Genomic DNA, 21,382 nt, shown 5'->3' on the forward strand with positions numbered 1-21,382 from the left:
GAAATCTGTAGCAAATTTCGCTTTTAATGCTTAATAGCTTTTTTTTTTTTCTCCAGGGAACTCCTATCAAAAAGGATACAGAAGAGTGTACTAATGAAGGAAAGGGAATAGCAGCCCGTATACTCGGACCATCCAAACCAGTACGTCTAATAAATGAATACAGGAAACATGAAGAAAAAAAGTGCAATCATCAACCAAATTCATAAGGCTTTTTATGAAGGCTGTTATGTTACAGGAAGAATGCAGAATAGCAATTTGAAGAAAGCTTAATATCTAAAAAATAATTTTAAATGACATGGTATTTCTGTATGTAACTTGAGAGGAGTCAAGTTTTATTGTATATCCTTAGGGAATATGAATCTCTAATGGATACAATATGCTGTCATTCAAGGGCAGATTTTAAATCACAGTAGCAGAAGAGAAAACTAAGAGCAATTTGGGGAGCCCATCATGAGCTAGTGGAAGTTTTAGATACAAATTCATGCAAATGTGGGAGACTCTTTGATACTGAGTTATAACAAGTGAAGTGCATGCATCTTGAAAGTGTGAATTAAGGGGGTGCCTTATGAGGAAGTTTTTGTTTCTTGACAGCACAGCTGATCTGTATTTCTAACATTTTAAGCATGTAGAACAAACATTCACTGAATTTGATACGAGTTCTACTGTGAGTTATGAAGTATTGTCCAGATATTTTATTTGCACTTTTCTGAAGTGTTCCCCACTGAACCATAATATGTTGAAAGGATAGATAACTTCATAATTATTTTAAAATGTACTAAATATTTAGCACAAAGACTGTGGGATGTGAAGACTACAAGGCAGGAATGAGTTCCTTCTTCCTGCTTACATTTGATAAAATCTAAAGGTATAAAGGGGTGTGCTTCCTTCTCTTCGGAAGGTATGAAACATTTATAGCCACTGTAGCGATTATCCTAAAATTTAGTATCATAATGCTTTTCTCATGAAGTGACCTGTGCAGCATCTGAATGTTAAATTTCTGTGTGAGAAACATTGCCTAATGCTTTCACTATTGCTTCTTGCTTTTTTTTTGTTTGTTTTGTTTTATGTAGGCTCCATCAACCTACAATCCACACAAACCAGTTCCATACCCCATCCCACCATGTCGGCCACATGCAACTATTGCACCAAGTAAGCTTCTATTATGTTTTAGCTTGATGCTATTGTTTCATCCATTTTCCTTTTAAGTAAAGAGTGTCTAGTGCAGTTTCTCTGACCATGATCATATCTGAAATTGGCTTGGGCTCCCTAAGCATGCTCTGGGTACTAGTCTTTGCCTCTTCCTGTCATGATTACAGAGTTAATAAAGTGAGGGCTGCTTTTTCCAACATCCGCATCATTGAGAAAACTAATAATCCTGTTCTAACAATAAAATATTTAATGTATGGGAGGCATTATGCATGTAAGACTAGGCAGGGTTTCACTAACATTTGACCAAATCTGGGGCTTTGGCTTGTCAAGTCTGTTGCTCTTGTGTCAGATTTAGGATGTGGTCAGGCACACCTAATCTGTTCCTCAATTATCTACAGTAAATTGTCTTACTTTCTCCCCATCATAGTGGAACACAGCTCCTTTTATCCAAAAAAAAAAAAAATGTTTACATCAATCTCAGAAGGGAGGTAGTGGTTGCAGTGTGCAGTGTTTGATTCTGACTCCTCCTAGCCTTGTGCCTCAGGCAAGACTTGGCTTTTTTTTTTTTTTTTGCCAAAGTGTCTTTTGCCTTTGCTTTGCTACATCAGGTGTTTGATTCCAGACATTTGTGGAAGAGAGCAAGGGTGCTTAGCAGCACATCTCTCATCTGCAACTGAAATGCAGCTGAATCTGGCTACTTAAATACTGGGACAGGGGTTTTCCTGGCAGTGCTATTGAGTTGCCACTTACCTAGAAGAATAGGTTGGAGTACATAACATAATCAGGCTCTGAGCTTTCTGTGCAGTCCTTGAAAGCGATTTGGGACCATGCCATTCTGTGTTACATAACAAAGAGTGCGCTGCTTTAGAGGCTTTTCATGGTGCTAGAGGCTTCAGGGAGCTTTCCAGATGCGTGATAATAGGGTGTGCTAGAGCTGGTTTGAGATGGTAATAGTGTGGCTTTTGAAGGGTGAGTCATTTCACCAGCCTGATGTTTACAGATCCCTTTGTTATCATCAGTTCAGAAAAATGGAAACTGCTGGTGACTAAAATATGTTGAGAGATCTTTTGGTTTGTTAGACTGTAGACTCGAATTTATATTAGATTAGTCCTATCAAAATTAAGTTAGAGCACAAAATTTGGCTTCTGAGTAGACATAAATATCAGTTTTTAGAATATGAAATAACATATGAGCTCTTGGTGCCTTATTAGGCTGTAATTTTTTTTCTTGTAAAGAAAGGGCCCTTGTTAATGGGGAACTAATGGTTTACTTGAATCTGGCTCTTGAGAGTTATGTTTCCTTAGGAAATTAAAAGTGTATTTCAAAGTGGGAACAGATTAATTTCTATTGCTTTTGACTATTGCATGCATGTTACTTTGTATGTGGAGAGAGAGTGTTCTTAAGTACAACTTGACTGTTTTTAAATAATGGTCAAAAACAATGGATTTTTTTTCTCTTCCCCATAAACATGGACATCTACCAGAGCAGCACAGTTATTGTTAATACTTTTTTGAATTTGAATCATGAGTTGTCATGGCAAAAATCTAACTTTAGATAGATCTGCTGTAAAAGTGTTGCATCAGGAAGGAGTTTTGTATGGCATCTTACTGCATTCTGAATATTGTTCATGTTCAGGAAGCATAAATTTGCATATGTTTAAAATGTTTGTTCAGGGTCGTTGTACCATATGCATTCCTGTTTAAATTCTGATGAAGTTCTTCAGAACCATATGTCATAGCTATAGGACTGCAGTTTGAGTCCCCCCCCCCCCCAAAAAATTGTTTTGTATCAAAGTTATCTGCTATCCTACTTAAGATTTTTAATATTTAACAAGATATTGAAGGATGATGGGCTAAGTATTCAATGTGCACAGTATTGGGACATTTTCTCTTAATTTTCTGACTAGTACTGAAAGATTGGCAGATGATCACTGCTTTGCATTTGCATCTTGATTTCTAAAGGCTTTAACATTTAAAGGAAGAGTTGCACAGACTAAATTAGGAACAGGAAACAGACCAAATACTGCTGCAGACACTCCACTCCTTTCCCCCCCAGTTTTTCAGTCAACATGGCACTGAAAGCAACAGAAGCCTGGCTTTTTCAGGCTATTTAAAGGAGCAGAAAGTACATTTTAGTTCTTGCTTGGTTCTGTTACTAAAAAATAGTTAGGGAACTGTCCTTACTAAAACTTGTATCACAGTGCATGTCGTTTGGGCTGGCTTTGACAACAGTCTGGATAATAAACTCTGACTTTTTTTTTTCTGGAGGGATATTTTACAACTTTGAATATATGCTTTTAATGAAAGATACTTTTGAGTTTATTCAGGTGTGTTCTTTTGATAGCAAGCTGCACGTTGCATTTGTTTTTAGGTGCTTACAACAATGCTGGCTTAGTTCCAATGGCTAATGTCATAGCTCCAGGCTTACCAGCTCCTCCACCATACACTGCTAATCAAGTTACATCAGGTAAGGTATTGTAGGCCTTTAAAAATGTTACTGATGATTTTTTGATTTTTTTTTTGTATTTTTTTTTTATTTTCCCCTCCATTATTGTAAAAGGACCATTTTTTCTGCTGGGGTTCCATCTTATAAATAACTCTCTGCTGTTCTTTATTTAGAAAATGAGGACCTTTCCAGTCAGGCAAAACCTTCCCAAAATCAAGGTAAATTGCAAGGGCGATTGTGTGTAGACTTTAACTTTGTTCAGAAAATGTAAATAGTTTTTCCTTGGTGGGATTTTCATAAGCATCTAAGTATTTAACTGCTTATTGGAGTAAGATCCCTTCAGAGTTAAGGAAAAAGTCATCTCAGGCATTTGGCACTTGGAGGTTTTGAAACACTAAAATCTGGCCATTTGAGTTACTGCATTGATTTTTTTTTTTCTGTTCTTGAGCATCTATATATACATTTGAGAAATCACGTAAAAGCTAAATCAAAATATATTTGGAAGTGTAAAGCACTGAAGCATTTCATTAGTATCTGAAGGTGTTAAAACACTGAACTTCAGTCTATTTGAAAACCCACTCACATTTCTTTCATACACAAATTGCAATGGAAAACTTGCAATATAAATACTGCAGACTGTTACATCTAGCAGCATGGTTCTGCATTCCCTTATAGCTATAACTCTTTTTGCATAACAGTGTTTTTCTAATTTATTTTGGTCCATATTTGAGTAGTACTTAGTATACTGGGTTTTGGTTTGGGGGTGTTAGTTATACAAACAATAATTAAATCCTGTTCCAAACTACATATATTTACTTTGATAAGACTTTGTTAGTTTTGAGAAATAGAAACTGAGGACTACTATGTGTATTAAGTCAGGCATTCTAGCAAATACCCAATGACTATGTTAAGTTTAAATTCTGTAAATATGTGGGGAGGGGCGAAGACTGAGGAGGGGATTTTTGTTTTGTCTTTGCTCCACATTTTAAAGACTTGTTTCATGCATCTATGTCCTTTAAGTGCATATGCATGTATTTACAAGATAGCTTAGAGAAGTAAATCCATAAAGTGCAAGACAAAGTCTGAGAAAAATTCAGTAATAGCTCTAGGTTCTATTACAGTTGCATTTCATTACATATTACAGTAGCTAGTGTTGCTGTCAGGGTTAAGAACTGTGATCATTCGGAGATTCTTCAGTTTGGAAATGGGATGAGGTAGAGAAAAGTCCAGAGCAGTCTGGATTCAACTTTTTGAAAAGGAATATTTAAAAGGAAGTTTTTTACAAACTGACTGATATTATAGTTTTAAGATGGGGAAAAAAAAAAAAAAAAACTTTGTCATATCAGCTTAGAGTTCAGTGTTTAAAAATTCTGTTTTTGTTTTAGGGGCATGTGCATGTGTTGAGCAGGAGGTAAATCCAGTTTACTGCACATAGGTATACTATGTTGGCTAGTTGGATCAGTGATTTGTTTGCACTTGAGCAGATTATTGCCAAAGTAAAATAAATGAGTTGTTTGAGAGGAATGATTAAAACATTAATATTCTTCAAATTCAGTTCTAGGGAACTACATGTAAAGATATCAAAGCTTGACGTGCTAGGGTTCACAAGTGCAGCTTTTCTCCATTAACCCCTATGTCCCCGTTAGTAGTGTGCCTTCCGGGTCTCCTACAGCTTGGTATCTCTTTGTAGGGTTGACATAGACCCTATTTGTAGTGGCAGGTGCTTGCCTCTGTTACAGATACCTTAAAACTTATAAGCTACCACTGGCACTTGACCTTACTATTGTATTGTGAAGCATGAATTTAAAAGTGCACCTTTTAGAATTAAAGTGTGAAGAAAATAGTGATGAGAATGACCCAATTTTGACAGAAGAAAAGCACTGTCACTTGAAATTATCTTTCTTTAGTTGTTGATGAAACTCCGAAATCATGGTATGGGTGGTTCTGAAGAAAATCCTGACCTTCAGAGAAAGTGAATGAAGAGGGGGCCCCATGAGGCTGCTAGAATGTTAGATCTAGTTTGGGTATAGCTAGATGTTAGGGGTTAGAGAAAAGGGGTATATCTGTATCACTTAGAGATTATTACCAAGTCTATTTGGGTATCTTGCATGAGACCATGAAAAGGTAACAGATTCCATGAAGAATTCTGAAGAGAAGTTGTAACCCGCACAATGTACAGCTTCTGTTACATCTTTGTACCTCCCCTTTTATTTTGCCTTCATAGGCTCCAGTGTGGGTTGCTTATATACAGACATTGTGTGTATTGCCTATGTATCATATCTTGAAATACTGTATAAAATGTGTTTGTGTTGATTTCAAGCATTTCTGACAGTTTCAAGTATTCTCACCAGTTTTGTTTCTTTGCAGCTTTTTCTGCACAAGCGAATCAGCTCTTTACTCCTCATGGTTCTAATCCTTCAACACCTGCTGCTACTCCAGTCCCTACCCCATCACCTGTCAAGGCAATAAGCCATCCATTAGCACCTGCAACTCCACTCATCCCTGGGATGAACATATCTACCCCTGTCCTTCCTGTTTTCCCAGGACAGGTCTCCTCTTCCATCCATACATCTCAGCCATCAACCCCAACCCCTACTGTCATCAAGTCGCTTTCATTGCCTGGTGTTCCTGTCACATCTGTCCACAGCGCAACCTCTACCCCTGTCCCTGCAGTCTTCTCTGGGCTGGCTTCTATACCCACTGCGACGCCAGCGCCGCAAGGGTCTTCCACACCATGTGCCACACCTGCACCTAATGAAGCTTTTGCATCTGCTTCCACACCATTTGCTAGTGTCCCTTTTTCTGCAGCCTCTTCAGTTGCTTCAGCTAATAATCCCGCTCCATTGTCATCAGTTTTTGCTGGCCTCCCGTTGTCCCTGCCACCCAATCCCCAAGGCATTTCTAGTCCTGTGCCTTCTACAGTCGCTAATTCCCCTGCCACTACCATTCCTGGTTCACTTAGTTTGCCTAACCCGATTCTGTCCGTTTTAAAGGGATTTCTGACATCAAATGACACTTCATTAATCAATTCATCTGCTTTATCTTCTGCTATGTCAAGTGAGCTTGCTTCTTTGTCCGCCCTTGCTAACCAAAGCTCCGACCCTCCTGCTTCCTCTGTCAACAAATGTTATACTCCATCAGCCACCCCCACCCCACAGCGCTCCTCCACACCCGGGCTGGCCATTTTTCCAGGTCTTCCATCCCCATCCGTGGCCAATTCTAGTTCCACTCCTCCGACATTGCCTGCACAGTCGCCTCTAACCACTTCACCGTCTATTCTGCCAGTCAACTGTGGCTCCTCAGCCTCCCTCTTGCATGGCACAAGCCCTACTAATCCTGATCAGCAGCTCTCCTCAGCCCCAGCTGCCACAGGTATCCCCACAGTTCTGGTCAAAACGGAACCCATGAGTCCTACCCTTTCAGCCTTCAAAGGCCCTTCTCATTCGGCCGGCCCTTCTCACGGCACGCTAGGCCTGTCGGCGCTCGGGCGCGCGTACACGTCGGCAGCTTCGGCGCCGGGCAGCTTACCCAGCTCCCTGAATCCGGCGCTGTCAGGTCTCTCCTCTTTGAGCGCTCCTTTAAACAACCCCACTTCTCTGGCTTCCATTTCCCTTGCCCCCCATGGCTCCCCCGCTCCCATTGCCCCCGTATTTAATGGGCTTCCTCCTTTTACGTCGCTAACCAGTAACTTTGCTTTTACTGGTAACCCAGCACTTACGCCCCCTGTCACTCTCCCCGGGTCTCTGTTAGCTACTCCGTCTACAACCGCTTCAGCTGTGTCCGCCCCTCATGTGAACACCACAGCAGCTGTACTCTCGGGACTCGCCGCCTCAGCAACAGTCTCTGCTCCACCCTTTTCGCTGAACTTGTCCAGTGCCGTCCCTTCCCTTTTTTCTGTCGCCCAGGGACCTCTGGGATCATCAAACCCATCCTTCCCTGGTTTTCCTGTCTCTAACACACCCTCTGTCACTCCTGCTCTCCCTTCTTTCCCTGGCCTCCAGGCATCTTCTGCAGTAGCAGCAGTTGCACCGTTGCCGGCAGCTGCCACAGCCCCATCTCCGGCTCCGGTCCTGCCAGGGTTTGCCTCGGCCTTTAGCTCAAACTTCAACTCTGCACTGGTGGCACAGGCTGGGTATGTTTCTGTTTCTGAAGGAGCTCAGAATCTTTTCTTTCTCTCCAAGCAAAACACTCATTTATCTTTAGGCATAGACTTTAATTTCAGTTGTAGTTAGCAAGTAGAATTAATTTTTAAACTTAATTTACCAGTAGATTTCCACCTGTCTTTAGAAACTTAATAGCTACTGACTAAATTATCTTTCTCAGTAGTCCCAGTTTTCACAGAGTCTAATCCAGGGAGGTGCTGAGTGACCTTATTTCCCAGATGGCACCCCCCAGTATTTTACAAGAATGGATCCCATGTGGGCATCCATTGACACCGTCAGATCACAGCAGACAACATGCTAGATGTTACTATGATTTTAGGGAGCCTTAAATTTTGTATACAAACAATAGGTACAGCCAAGTACCTATGGCTTCTGACTTCTTTTCTCAGGTGCATGTGTATTCCAGATAGTCTTAGCTTCTATGTGCACGACTAACTTCTAGGTGGCTAGAGGCTATTTAGAAATTCTAGCCTTTCTGAGGTTTAGAAAAACAGATTTTTAATTTATGTAGATACAAGCTTATGTAGACAGAAACATAGGATAAAATGAGATACAGATGTTCCTAATAACAGCTATATCTTGGCTCATTCTTTCAGCTTATCTTCTGGACTTCAGACGCCAGGAAACACAGTATTTCCTGGTCTTTTATCTCTCCCTGGTATCCCTGGCTTTCCCCAAAGTGCCGCACAATCTTCCCTACAGGAGCTGCAGCACAGTGCGGCCGCACAGTCAGCACTACTACAGGTAACACGCTATCGATTTGTTAACACTGTTCTGCTTTCAGCAATTATTTGAGCTTATTATTTGGGTGTTAACTTTTGGAGATTCCTTTAAATGAATAGCATCCCTGGCTTGTTTGAGAACTGATTACTGGTTATTGATAAGGAACAACTTGGGTTCAATTTCTGCTGAAGGATGACCGATGATTGTACAGTGCTTCTGGAGGTTATTAGTGTCATGAAGCCCTTCTTGAAAATTCTTGGTAAAGCAGTGAGCGTTTTAAAGAAAAAAGGAGAAGTAGAGCTAGTGTTGGGTTTCTTATAAATTTAGTGAACTGACCATCTAGTTGCAAAATCTGGACCTAGTTCCAATCTGAGATTTGAATATTTAAAGGAGTTTTCTTTTACCGTAGGTCACATGTCTCCTGCACACAAAATTCAGATTTCCTTGAATTTGTTTATGCTGGGGTTGTGCCTTTACTTTGATAGTTTCCACAGGTACTGTAGTTGTTATGCAAGTTTGAGGGGGCTTTAGATGTGGGGCTTTAAAGGATAAAGGGGGCTTTAAATGTGTAGTTTCAGCATGTCTCTTGTTCATGGAACAACTTGTTTCAGTCCTTGACCTATGTAGGTTATTTGAAGCTATCATCAGAGCTTGTATTTAGTATTTTAGATAGATTTAATCTACCTTTTGAGTAGGACTAGTATTCTGTCTGCAGTTTTACTTTATTTTGTTTACCAGTGTCGTTGCCTAACTTTTTTTTTTTCTTCTCCTTAAGGCACATTCTGCTTCTGCTCTGGAGAACTATACAGCTCAGCCTGAAGGTTTTGCTAACTATTCATCAACACCAGGAACACCATTTTCTTTGCAGACAAGTCTACCCCAGAGTGGATGGCAATAAATACCAGCTATTTTTAGAGACTGCAGTAGTTTCTTGACAGAGCCTGATCCTGCTTACTTTGAAGGCTGACATAATTGCACTCCGCTTCAGTTGGAGCATGATCTGGATGGGGGAAAGAAGGGGAAACGTGAGGATAAAAAGCTTCTGGGAAATGGTTTGTGTCAGACTGCAAACCATGTTATGATTGCTTTTAACTGATTTAAGGTCTGATCCTGTGAATTGCTGAGCATCCTTGACTCTCTGCATAGTTTGAGTTCAGTGTTTGCTTTTTTATTTTTACGGGATTGGGACGGTTCAAACAGATATATATGTAAATAGAGCAATTGGCTGTCAAACTGAATGGGGAGAACAAGTATACTCAATAGTGTGTATACCTGCCTATTCTTCTGTTATGTTTTGTATGGTATATGTGGTTAATGTAGAATGAGGTCTAGAGTGGAATTAGATACTTCAAGCTAAAGTTGGTGATCTTTAGTCTAGATGCACACCTTCTGTGTGTGCATGGATCAAGATCAATTTATGGTTCTTAGGATCCTTTCACGTGCGTGAGGATCTCCTGTTAGCATTGCTAGTATGTCAAGAGGAGACTTAGATCAGAGGTGCTTGGGGGGTTTCTTATGCATTGAAGTACTGTCACGGGCTCGCTGCTGAATTGAGTACTCCACTGTCGGAATCTGAACAGGAGAGCTAGGAAATGAGGCTGTACTATATGTGGATAGAAGTGGATTATGTCTTATTGGAGTATGGTTTAGCTAGCTGGTAATATGTCTTTCTGAAGCACGTAAAAGCCTTTTAATTCATCTCTAAGATAATGTTCCATAACATCCTCCCTGCCCCTGTACTTCTCTGTGAATAAAATAATTCTCCTGCGGGTAGGTTGCCTATCTGGCACTTTTGACTGCAGACTTTTGTGAATGTTTACAGACATGGGTCAAGTTGTTCTCTCTCTTATATTCACAAAACCACCGATTCTCTTTAAGCTTTTTGGCTCTAATCCTCAACTTGATGGTGCTTATGTTATCCTGTGAATATAAGGGGGAGCAGAATTTGGACCATGGGATTTTTTTTTTTTAGTATTTTTCCTTGGAAAACGTACATGATTTTAAAGGCAGATATCTAAGTTAACTGTATTGGTTAGGAAAGGTTATGACGCAGTATATAAAAAGGTCTTGCTTTGTTAGTAAAGTTCAGTTGTGCACTCTTTTAATAATGTTAGTACCTGTGGCAATGTGTAAACACATCATTGAATATCATCTATTTAAGATAAGCTCTTGGGTCATGTTCTGGAGACAATAGAGATGAGTGATATTCAATCCTGTGATTAAATTAAAATGTAGAGGATAATATACTGTAGAACAGCTCTGCACCTAGAGCTTTACTTTTTTAAAAACGAATTCTGCTGGGAGATGTTGCTAATGTATTTTCTTTCAAGATGTGAACAAACTTTTTTAGAACATTAATGGAAATTCCTGTATTGCTTTTTAACACAATTTTTTTAAATAAAAAGTTTACAGTCATGGCACAGAGGCTTTGCTGACTATTTACCTATTTGCTTATATAACGGATGAATAAATTTCTTTTTACTAAGATGCCTTCTAATGTTTGATCTTGTTTTTCTTTTTTAATCATGCAAACTTATATACTAAGTTGTAAAATAGATTCCCTAAAGAGTGATAAATAGAAATGTTGAAGTGTTTTGATAGAAGTATTTAGAAAATGTAAACAGTGCCCTATTTAGTTTGCCAACCCATGGGTAGTCATGTATTTTAATAATGAAACACAGAAGTAAAAATGTAATGCACTTTTGCAATTTTTTATTTTGTAGAAGCTGTTAAATTATAATGATTCTCCCTTGGAACTGCTTTTACAGCAGTGCCTTAAAGATTCACACTAAGAAATACATGCACAAAATCTGTACTGTTTTTCATGACACTTTTCTACTCTTTCTTTTAATGAGCTATTTTTTGTAGGTTTGTAGAACAGTTGAAGAGGGGGCAAATGAAAATATTCTTGTCAAAAGGAAATTGGTGTTTGCGTCTTAGGCTTGACTATATGTGTAGTTAGACTTGAATATATGTGTAGTTCAAAATCAGTAAGCATTTTGTAAACTTACTGAGGTGCTGAATTTGGTCTCTGAGCCTTGATTACCCCATAAAGCAATCGAAAATGGCTAAGCTAACTCAGATTGCTCTAGAATTACTGTGGTCAAAGTCAAGTACTGCACATCATCTGCTGGGCAGTCATTTATCCAGAAGTAAACAGTTTGTTTCTTATTCTTAAAGCATGCATTGCATGGTCACATATCTGATTGCTTAGATGTATTTATTTATATTTAAATTAACTTTGGACAACTGAAAGATATCTAAGAAGGTGAAGCCTTGCTTTCCCAAATGAAGTCAAGTGAGGAGTAGTCAATGTCCACTGTATTAAACACTATTCTCCTGAAACTATACTTTATGAATGACACTGGTGCCTACCTCTGGGAAATGTCCTTTATCAAAAAGTATATTACATGTACAGCTGAGGTACTTTTAGATAAACCTTTATTTTCAAACTCAGAAGTGAACAAACAGGGCAAGGAGCAGCATAACTTTCAGCAATTATTCTCCAAAATAATCTTTGTTTCTTTATGTTTTGGTAAATCATATTGAAAAGGATTAAACTTTCTATTTATTGGGATTAAGACAAAATTCCATTTAAGATCTCTCTCACTGTAAAATCACTTTTCTAATTCCCTCCTGTCCCTCCTCAGCAGTAAAGTCTGTGTTCTGTACTACAGGCCTGGAAAAAGACTTATTGTTTTGACATTTCCTATTTTCTTGCAAACTGTCTCTCTTTCTGGCTGCCTTTTGGCAGATTTTCTCCTCTATAGCCATATTCTGGGAAAGTGTAGCCCAAAAGAAGCCCTAACTTGTCTCCTCCATCTTCTGCTACTACCAGCTAATGCCATTTTCACCTGAGATGAGGAACAAAAAAATATAGGGGACATTCCTGCAAGTAATAGGATGTAAATGTTAATCTTCCCTGTCCTGGTTCTTCTACATTTCAGTCTGGAGGAGGGGAATGAGGAGCCCAGAGCAAATGCATTGGTGTATATTCCGGGGGTAGAACTCAGTGCCAGGGAAAGAACAGCCTTTTCCTTGGGGGAGCCGCAGCCCTCATGCAATGCAGATGGCCCAAAAAAAGACTGAACCGACTGAACCCAAAAGTTACCCACAAATCTCATGTGAGGACTGACTGATGACTTTCCTGGGATCTTTGGGGTCGGTCAGCGCTGCTAAGAAATAGCCCTGCGTGTGAGTCACTGTTCTCAGTGATTTTTAACAAGGAGTCATGCAGTGGGTGCTTGGTCTACAGGGTTAGATCTCTGCAACGGAGTGATGGGATGAGTGGTAGCAGAGTAGAAGGGACACTGTGAAGAGGTGGTCATGTTTTGTATGTTTGGGCTGGTTGGTGCCCGTATGCAGCTTCCTGGCCATCCTGCCCTACTTGAGTCTTGCTGCAGGCAAGGTGCCGCAGGCAGCTGGCTGCACCCAAGGTGTCTAGTCCTGCTGAAGGGGCTGTTGGATTATTATTTGGATTATTCTGGTTTTCTTCGTAGCACTGCTCTGTGCCCCAGAGCTGCACCAGGCTGTGAACTTGCAGCCTGGAGACTGTTTTGGTCCTGAGTGCTTGCGTATTTCCTTCTTGGAGTGTTTTTTGGCACTTGAAGATGTGAGATGTAGTTACTCTGTTATCCACATGTTCCAGCATATCCCTGGGAGAATGGATTGACATTGCAGTGCCTTTGACTTTCAATATTTGGAGTAAAGACAAAATAAAAATGCATCTGAAATTAACATTTGTATGGCTTTTTTCTATTTTCCTGAAGGTAAAACAAAAACACTTTTTGTTCTTCCAAGGGATATATTTACAAGCACCCTAAAGAATTCTCAATAAACAGCAGGAGAACATGTTTTTCTGTTAGATTTTCAATTTGTTTCCTCATCTATCTGATGGTGTAAGCATCTATGTAGGCTGCAGCATCCAAATGGCTTGTAGTAAACGAAATGATTTTCAATAAAACCGAGTTACTCTAAAAACAGAAAATAAAAGATTACGATAGTTTTGCAAATTGTTTTCATTTTCTGGATATGCTTAAAAGCAGGTTTTTCTTCTAACTGTACACAAATATTGCCCATTTACTAAGCATATGTCAGGAAGGGGTTTGGTCATACAGCTAAGCACAAGAGATCAAATAATTGGAAAAATGCAGGAGGTAACTTTAGAATTTGTGACATGTGGAGGAAGATACTGACATCAGCACATGAGCTCCCCTTTTGCAAGCAGCTTGTGGTTTTCCTTGTGATTAAAAGCATCTGTTCAGTGGTTTAGTTTCCTCTCTTTGTAAAGCTCAGAAGAGGATCCTCTAGGGAGCAGGCAGCTTTGAATGACTCCTCGGGGACCAGTATGATTATGGAGGAGGATGGAGACTTGAGGGAAATGAAGCTGGATCCAGATCTTCCAGGATACTCTACATGGTGAATGCCCCCAGAAACCATATCTGTATCATTAAGGCCACTATATGTCACAGCTGTAAATTACATATGAAAAAACGTCTCTCAAATAGAGTGCCATAGTTTTGCGTTTTTTGCCAAGGCTGCCCTCCCCTGCTGTGATTTGCATAAATGACTCAGAAATGTTAGTGCTTTAATATTGATGGATTTGAGCTCAATGTTGAAAGAAAAGATGTTTGAGAGATGATGCATGTTCTTATTTCTTTGAAAATTTGAAGATTTGGAGCTGACATGCTTCCAGGGCTTTTGAATTGCATGATGGAGTTCAACCTGGTGGGTCTTTAAGTCCTATTGCGATGTAAAATACTCTCGTGAGTTAACTAGTGCACCATAGAGACTTCGCCTTCTTTGGGATTGGAGCTGCAACTAAACCCCATAATATTAGGCAGAGGAACAGTACTTTCTCTCTCTCTCTCTCTCTCTGTTTCTCTTTTCTTTATAAAAAAAAAAAATCATCTTCAGTTTGTATATTGCCAGGGGCAAAGCCAAGCGGACCAAATTCACTCTTGACTGGAGGCCACAGAGGACCAGAGAGTTACATCAGACACAACCGTCTCGTGACATTGTTTTTGTAAACATCTCCTCGCCAGGGCAACTAAGTCCCCGAGGGCAGCCGTGTGAGCGGGGATCTCTCCAGCCCCTGTCTCCAGGCCGTGCGTGAGCACCATGCTGCTTGCGGGTACGCTGCCCTCTCAGCTGTGAGGGGACCAGGCCTGCCCGCGCTAAGATGGATCCCAAGAGAGAGGCACCCAAGAAAAGCAGCACAGAGCATTTCATTGGTAAGCGTTTTTCTAGATTATTCCGTTATTTTGTGGTAAAAGGTAAAGCTTTGGGGCTAATCAGAGCATACTTGTGGTGGTCTTTGAAGGCCTAGGCCCAACTTCTCTATTTAGAAGGATATTTCATATCCTGCTTTTCTCACGGGAACTGAAGTTTTCAGTGGTGAGATTGGGAACTCTAGGGCAGCCTTTATGGAGAGTGATTCAGTTGTTTTTTTGTCAAGCTTTGGATGTGTATTTCTTCCCCAGGGTAGTGTTATCTCTATTGTGGATCAGGGATCTTCACAATATGATCAGGTGGATGTTGGTACATGATGCTAAAATCCAAAATTACTGTGGATCATCTGGGTGATGAGTCTGGCACCGCAGAACAAGACTTCCAAACATTTTTCTGTATACTAGTAGCTTAGGTGAAATAGCACAGAACATGGTGTTCTGGTGCTCAAAGCACCCCTTTGTGATTACTATTTTTTTGCATTAGTAATTATAAATGATGTTATTATTCATAATTGTTATTCTGTGGTTTTCTTTGATTGTTTTCTACTGATGAAGAGCTATTCAGATGCTTGTACTTGCTGTAATTCAGGTACTGCTGCAGCCTAACACACCACTAGTAAAGATCAGGGTGTCAAATAGCTGTCAAAGTGTGACGTTTGCACACGGAATCTTAAGTCTTGTCTTCAAATATATGGCCTTAAGGTTTGTGTGGCAATTTACTCAAGTGAACTGCTCATTCCTGTGCGCGACTACAGAAGCGTTGTTGGTAGCTCAGTAAAGAAACACGGACTTCAAATTGTTGCTTGTTGGAAAAAGTCAGGACCAAAGTCAGACTCCTAGGACAACAGTTACGCCCCCAGCTCTCATGGAAAGCATTCTTAGGAAGGCCTGAAATTGGCCCTTTTGAGCAGAAGCTTATTTATATGTGAGTGATTAAATGGGGAGTGGGAACCTCAGAGGTACCAAGGGAGAATCTACAAGGAGTGCAGGGCTCTTGCAGCGACCTTGCAGCTAGGCACAAGTCAACTGAGAGGAAGGTGCTGGAGAAGGAGGATTTGGTGTCTCACCTTCCGGGATTGCCGGCATACCCAGACAAACCGGTCAGTCCAGCTCTGCTGGTGCTCCCCAGGGGCCTCTCCTCTTCGACCTAGCCTCACACACCAGATATCCTCATGCTGTCTCACAGGATGACAAGTACTTCTCAAAAACTATGAAGTGCTTCGACCTTTTTATTTAACCGTTTCCATCTATATCTGATTTTGCTATAATGTCAGAAATTCCAATTTTTTTTTCGGAAGTAGCATATCCAAAACCACCAAGAATTTTTGACTGCTTATTCGTAACAAAAGCAGACACAAGAAAGGAAACAGTCTTGTATGGGGGCTCCCATGAACATAATGGCAGGCCTCCCCAAGTGTGCTATGCCCAGTGCACGAGCTTGTTCCTTGGCTTTTTTCATAGCAGCTCTAGCAATCCTAGGCATATATATACATATATATATATATATGCACACACATATATGGCTTTTCAGCACTCTGCCACAGGACTCTGTGGCAGGACTGTCCTGTTTCACTCCTGTCCCTTTTCCAGACCTCTTTCATGAGGGCTTCAGCAGCTCCAGCTGCTCTTCCCTTTCTGAATGGCAGCTCCTTGATCCCCTGTGCCCTACAAAAGACCCTTCTAAGCTTGTAGTACTTGAAGAACTCGGCACTGCTCTCGCTCCAGACACTGAAATAAAACAGTTAATATTTGGGGATGAGAAGAGTTTGAACAAGGTGAAAGGACTGGCTGAAGCATGAGTGTGCATTTTGGTAAGAGCTGATTTGGAAGCTTGTCTTCCAGAGGATGAACTGGTCCCTCAGTCTTCCTCATCTAAAGATAGCAGGAGTTCCTCCCATTCTCTCTATTTCCTGCTTAGTACTGACCTGGCGCGCTGACAGTTACTCATGTCCATGGATATTTTACTTGATTTATTTCTCCTAATCCTCACAGTCTTGGCAATGCTTTTCACTTTTTGTCTTCCTTTCCTGTTGTAAAATGTACTCTTTGAACCTTTTAGCCCTTTGCGCATCTGTCTGGATGTCTATTTCAGTGCTTTATGGCTTTTTGTGCATGTAGGAAAGCAGGAGTGAGCCTTTGGACACTGCAGCTTCTCCTTATTGCAGCAAGCTACATCTGTGTCCCTCAGATAATTCATCTCAAAATTTGTATTTGTTTTTCACTTTTCTGTAGCTGACAGGCGGGAAGGACTTGGTATCTGTGGATGGATCCTGGTTTCCCTTTCTTTCCTGTTCGTGCTTATTACCTTCCCTATTTCCATCTGGACCTGTATCAAGGTATGCTATAAGGATTTGGAGAACATAAAGAATGCTCTATAATCATCATTGTAACTTATACGTTATGATTTATTTACTTTGTTAAAAGGAAGTATTTCACATTTGTTTTCTGGAAATCTTAAGATATTACACTGAAGTTGTGTGTTTGAGGCAAAGAGCTTCAAGTTCTTCCACAGACTTCCTGTATCACCACTACTTGGTTGTTTAATTTCTCCTCATCTCAGCTTCCATTACCAGTTAGACTTCCCTGCTGTACAACAATACTGCTTGACTAAATCTACAAAGTTTTCCAGAGAACACTGATTTCATGCTGCCAGCAACAGTGATAAACGCAAGTACTGATGAAAACAGGAGCAAGTCCCTGTCTTCAGAGCCTGTTTGACTTAAGGCTACAGTCCAACACATGGGCATAATATGATTAATTTAAAGTAATCTTTTAGAGCTGAGCTTCTAGGGTGATTATCCTGACTGAAATAGGTGGGTAAATTATATGATGTGAGAGATATTTTACTTTGCCTACACCTCCTCATGGCTTTGAAGCAAAGCCATGAGTAGCTCCATTAGATCAGGGGCAATTATTGTGTATTTGGTCTGGCTTGTAACTATTTGCAGGGACAGGGCTTGACTTTTCCCAGCAAAGAATGAGGTGAGAAGAAGATGTAAAATGTTTAAACTTCTAGATTTTTTTGGTTTCTTTACTAAGAGTATTTATTATCACCTTTAAAATGTACGTCAAAGATTAAAAATAAGTCAGGCAAGAAAGCAAGTATAGAATTAGTTACTGAATTCTAATTTTAAAGTATTCCTCAAGGTCATCAAAGAATATGAGCGTGCTGTTGTATTTCGGCTGGGACGCATACTGTCTAAGAAAGCAAAGGGACCAGGTAAATGCAAGAAGTTTTATTCTATTAAGATAATGCTGGGTTTTATTCTACTAAGATGCTCTTATTTTACAGAGAATTGCAAAGACCTGTAAGATCCTTCATAGCATGGGCAGATGAAAAGGACCTCACTGCTGTGATTCCTTTACCTACAAGCCTGTGGTTGTGCTGTTTGTTTTCCTGGTTAGGTGATGATGCCATCCTCTTATCACCACACAACATAAAAAAAATAGAAAACCTTGATACTAGATATAGTTGTGCTAAAGTGTGACCTAGAAGGTTTAAATTCTGCCTTTAACTCTGCCACCAGTTTTTCCGGAGTGACTGGGACTGCTCTGTAATTCCAACACTGCTTTTGGCTACTGTTTAGCTGTCTTCTGCCTTGCAAATAGTTAAGTGTTTCAAGGGCAGGGACTTCCCTGTATTCTGCCTCTATCCAGGACTTGGAGCAGTTGCCTAGGATCAGGTTACAAATTGCAATTACAAATCAAAACCAAAAGCATGAGGTATTTGCATCCGTGTGGTTACCACCTCTGCTCAGTGAAACTGTGCAAACTGGAAGTGCAAGTGAGGAGAAAATGCGATACTCGCCTTCCTTAAGGGCCACGTGGTCCAGAGAGGAGGCAGGGCAGTGTGGAGCAGTTCTGCCTGGCCCTGGGAACTTAAGCAAGTGCCTAGCTTAGAAACGTGGTCATGCCAACTCTGCCTCTCCAGGGAATGGAGATAGTGGGGACTCCTTCTCAGGGAAATCCAGACTTACCACAATGTGCTTATCTTATGTATTCTTATTTTTCAGGTTTGATCCTGATACTTCCCTGTACAGATATTTTTATTAAGGTTGATCTCAGAACTGTCACCTGTGAAATTCCTCCACAAGAGGTAACTAGCAGCCTTTTAATGCAAATAAAACATAGTACTGCTTTCTGGCATGATCAAGGATAATACAGGTATTTTGTATTCTTGCAGCTGCTCTCCTATATTGAATTTAGCTTATTTGCTGTATCTTCTGACTCTGAAAAATCATTGCAGGCCAAGCAATGATGTCAGCCTCCTCATGCTGACATTCAGAACTGTGCGATAAAACATAAAGAAGAACAGGGAAGGAACTTCAAAAATTTCTAATTGCATTATATCACACACATGTACATGAAGTAATAAACTCGTGTAAGAAGAAATTGATGTGCTGATAAAACTGGATCTGGCAACTAACCTTTCCGGAAAGCTTTCACTGAGGTCGTTATCACTGCTTGTATATACATTCTATATATGTCCTAAAAGCAAATTATATATATGTAATACATCACTTTAAACCTAAAGTAATTCATAGGCCTCTAAAAACTCTTATCCTAGTAAAAATGGAGAGGCTTATCTTTAAGCATTTTTTGTAGAAAAGAACTGATTTAATTTAATAATTTAACCTAAAGAACCAGTCCCTGAGCATGAGACTCTGACCCCAGTATGGTGCAATGTTTTCTGCTTGGGGAATTGGCATTGCTGTCCCCTTACTTAAGCAAAGGGAAGAGCAGAGTGGCCAAGATCCCTGAGCCTCTCTTGTGTTCTCCAGGAGTGGTTTCTTCTACTGTTCTCCTTTCTTAATCACAAAAAGCATTTTTATTAAAGAAGCTGACAATGTAGTTTGTAGAGGACATGTTGCAAAATAAAAAGTGGTACCCTCAGAATGGAAAGTAGAGAGGAAGGTGGTTAAAGCACTTGGGCATTTAGGCTTAGCAGCTGTTTGCAGTTTTTCTGCACAGCACCTAATTGTAGGCCAAAGATGCTGTGGAGGAGCATCATCATCTCCAGAGAGGCCTCCCTGAAGCTATTTTGCAGGGGAATGATAAAGAAACCAAAAGAAATTCTTAGTTTCTTTTAGTTATTGAGGCCCATCCCTCCCTAAAAGAAAAGTTTCCCCTTCTGTGGCAAGGGTTGTTGGCTTCTTTTCTAGTTCTGTACATTTCTCCAATGCAGATTCTCACGAAAGATGCTGTTACTACCCAAGTTGATGGGGTGGTGTACTATAGGATCCACAGCGCTGTCAGTGCTGTCGCTAACGTCACTGATGTCCACTCAGCCACCTTCCTCTTGGCACAGACAACCTTGAGAAATGTCCTGGGTACAAAGAGCTTGGCTCAGCTCTTGGCAGGTCGTGAAGAGATTGCACACAATATCCAGGTAAATTTAGCTCTTGAGATCACTGACAGGCATGGGAATTTGTTACAGGGGGCAGGATCTTAGAAATTATCCCTCTTTTTTAATTTAATATTGGTTAAAAAGTATTCAAGTCTTCTTATATATATATCTCATTTCTTAAAATAAGAAATAATTTTCCCAGATTCTTGTAGAAGAGTTATTTCCTGTCAAAAAATAATGAAGATTTTGAATTTAGCCAGTGAATTGTATGAAACTCTAAGTAGTCTTTGAGTGATGTGAGAGAAACCTATTGCTTATAGAAGCTCTACCTTGAGATGGTCTTTGATTGAAGTTTAAATTGTTATTAGAGAAGCCACACAGGAAGGTGTCCTGATACATTTTCTTGTTAAAGGAGAAAGTTGAGTTGCCCTCTCCCAGTCCTGGACACAGATACCACCCAACAAGAGAGCCATAAAGAACAGGGCTGCGTTACCTGCCATGCTCACACCACCTCTGATGTTCCTTCCCCAGATGTGCTCTGTGTTTCTGTTGGGTAGATTTGCCCTCTGCATTCCCAGCTAAGAGGCAGGGTAAATCACACGTTTTTCTCTCTGCGTCACTGCTACTGTTGGGTTGTTTGTTTGTCTCTAAGACTATCCTTGACAGTGCCACGGACCACTGGGGGATCAAAGTAGCCCGTGTGGAAATCAAAGATGTCAGGATTCCAGTGGCAATGCAGAGGGCGATGGCAGCTGAAGCCGAGGCCGCACGAGAGGCAAGAGCTAAGGTGAGGCCTGTGGCAATATTCACCATATATTTTTGTCCTGGGCATCCAGGTGCCTGTTTGTTTTCTCTCCATCCTAAAGGTGTCTTTTCCCTACTGTTGAGCATCACAGTGTTGTCTCCATTTCTCTTGCTCTGCAGGTTGTGGCAGCAGAAGGAGAGATGAATGCTTCCAAAGCCCTCAAGCAGGCCTCCATGGTGCTGACCGAGTCTCCAGCAGGTCTGCAGCTGCGCTACCTGCAAACATTAACTACGCTGGCAGCAGAAAACAATTCCACCATTGTCTTCCCTTTGCCTATAAATATGCTTGAGGGCTTGGGGCAGAAAAATAGAGGGGGATAAACACTGTTTCATGCTAGTTGTCCCCTAAGCTTAGAGATATTATTCCAGAAATACTAGCAGAATTATTGAATAATTTGCATGTGACCAAAACAGCCAATTCTTTATCATACATAAGTAATATATAGCAGTTGCTTTACTGGCTTCAACAGAGTTTTGCTTGTGTAAGAATCAAGAGTTTGCTTTATATGCTCTTTGCCATA

At 40.5% G+C, this 21,382-nt stretch overlaps 2 protein-coding genes across 3 annotated transcripts in view; both read left to right on the forward strand.

The window, feature by feature from the left end:
- The window catches only part of PROSER1 (proline and serine rich 1), a 113,878-nt gene extending 102,978 nt beyond the window's left edge, over positions 1 to 10,900 (forward strand). For both annotated transcript variants that reach the window (XM_088522221.1, XM_010217605.2), the window contains exons 7-13: positions 57 to 140; positions 1,071 to 1,149; positions 3,520 to 3,615; positions 3,768 to 3,812; positions 5,962 to 7,726; positions 8,354 to 8,501; positions 9,256 to 10,900. In XM_088522221.1, coding sequence (XP_088378347.1) covers positions 57 to 140; positions 1,071 to 1,149; positions 3,520 to 3,615; positions 3,768 to 3,812; positions 5,962 to 7,726; positions 8,354 to 8,501; positions 9,256 to 9,378 — 2,340 coding nt within the window. In that variant the 3' untranslated portion in view covers positions 9,379 to 10,900. The remainder of the gene's footprint in view (positions 1 to 56; positions 141 to 1,070; positions 1,150 to 3,519; positions 3,616 to 3,767; positions 3,813 to 5,961; positions 7,727 to 8,353; positions 8,502 to 9,255) is intronic.
- A 3,761-nt stretch (positions 10,901 to 14,661) lies between these two features.
- On the forward strand, positions 14,662 to 21,184 carry STOML3 (stomatin like 3). Its single transcript, XM_088522158.1, has 7 exons — positions 14,662 to 14,755; positions 16,943 to 17,046; positions 17,858 to 17,930; positions 18,724 to 18,806; positions 19,896 to 20,099; positions 20,710 to 20,844; positions 20,982 to 21,184. The coding sequence occupies exons 1-7, from the start codon at positions 14,662 to 14,664 to the stop codon at positions 21,180 to 21,182; spliced, it is 894 nt and encodes a 297-aa protein (XP_088378284.1). The 3' UTR covers positions 21,183 to 21,184.
- The last annotated feature ends 198 nt before the right edge of the window (positions 21,185 to 21,382 follow it).

Source organism: Tinamus guttatus, unplaced genomic scaffold, assembly GCF_059628265.1.
Source record: "Tinamus guttatus ecotype Peru unplaced genomic scaffold, ASM5962826v1 Tinamus_guttatus_pri_ptg000150l, whole genome shotgun sequence".
NCBI classification, from domain to species: domain Eukaryota; kingdom Metazoa; phylum Chordata; class Aves; order Tinamiformes; family Tinamidae; genus Tinamus; species Tinamus guttatus.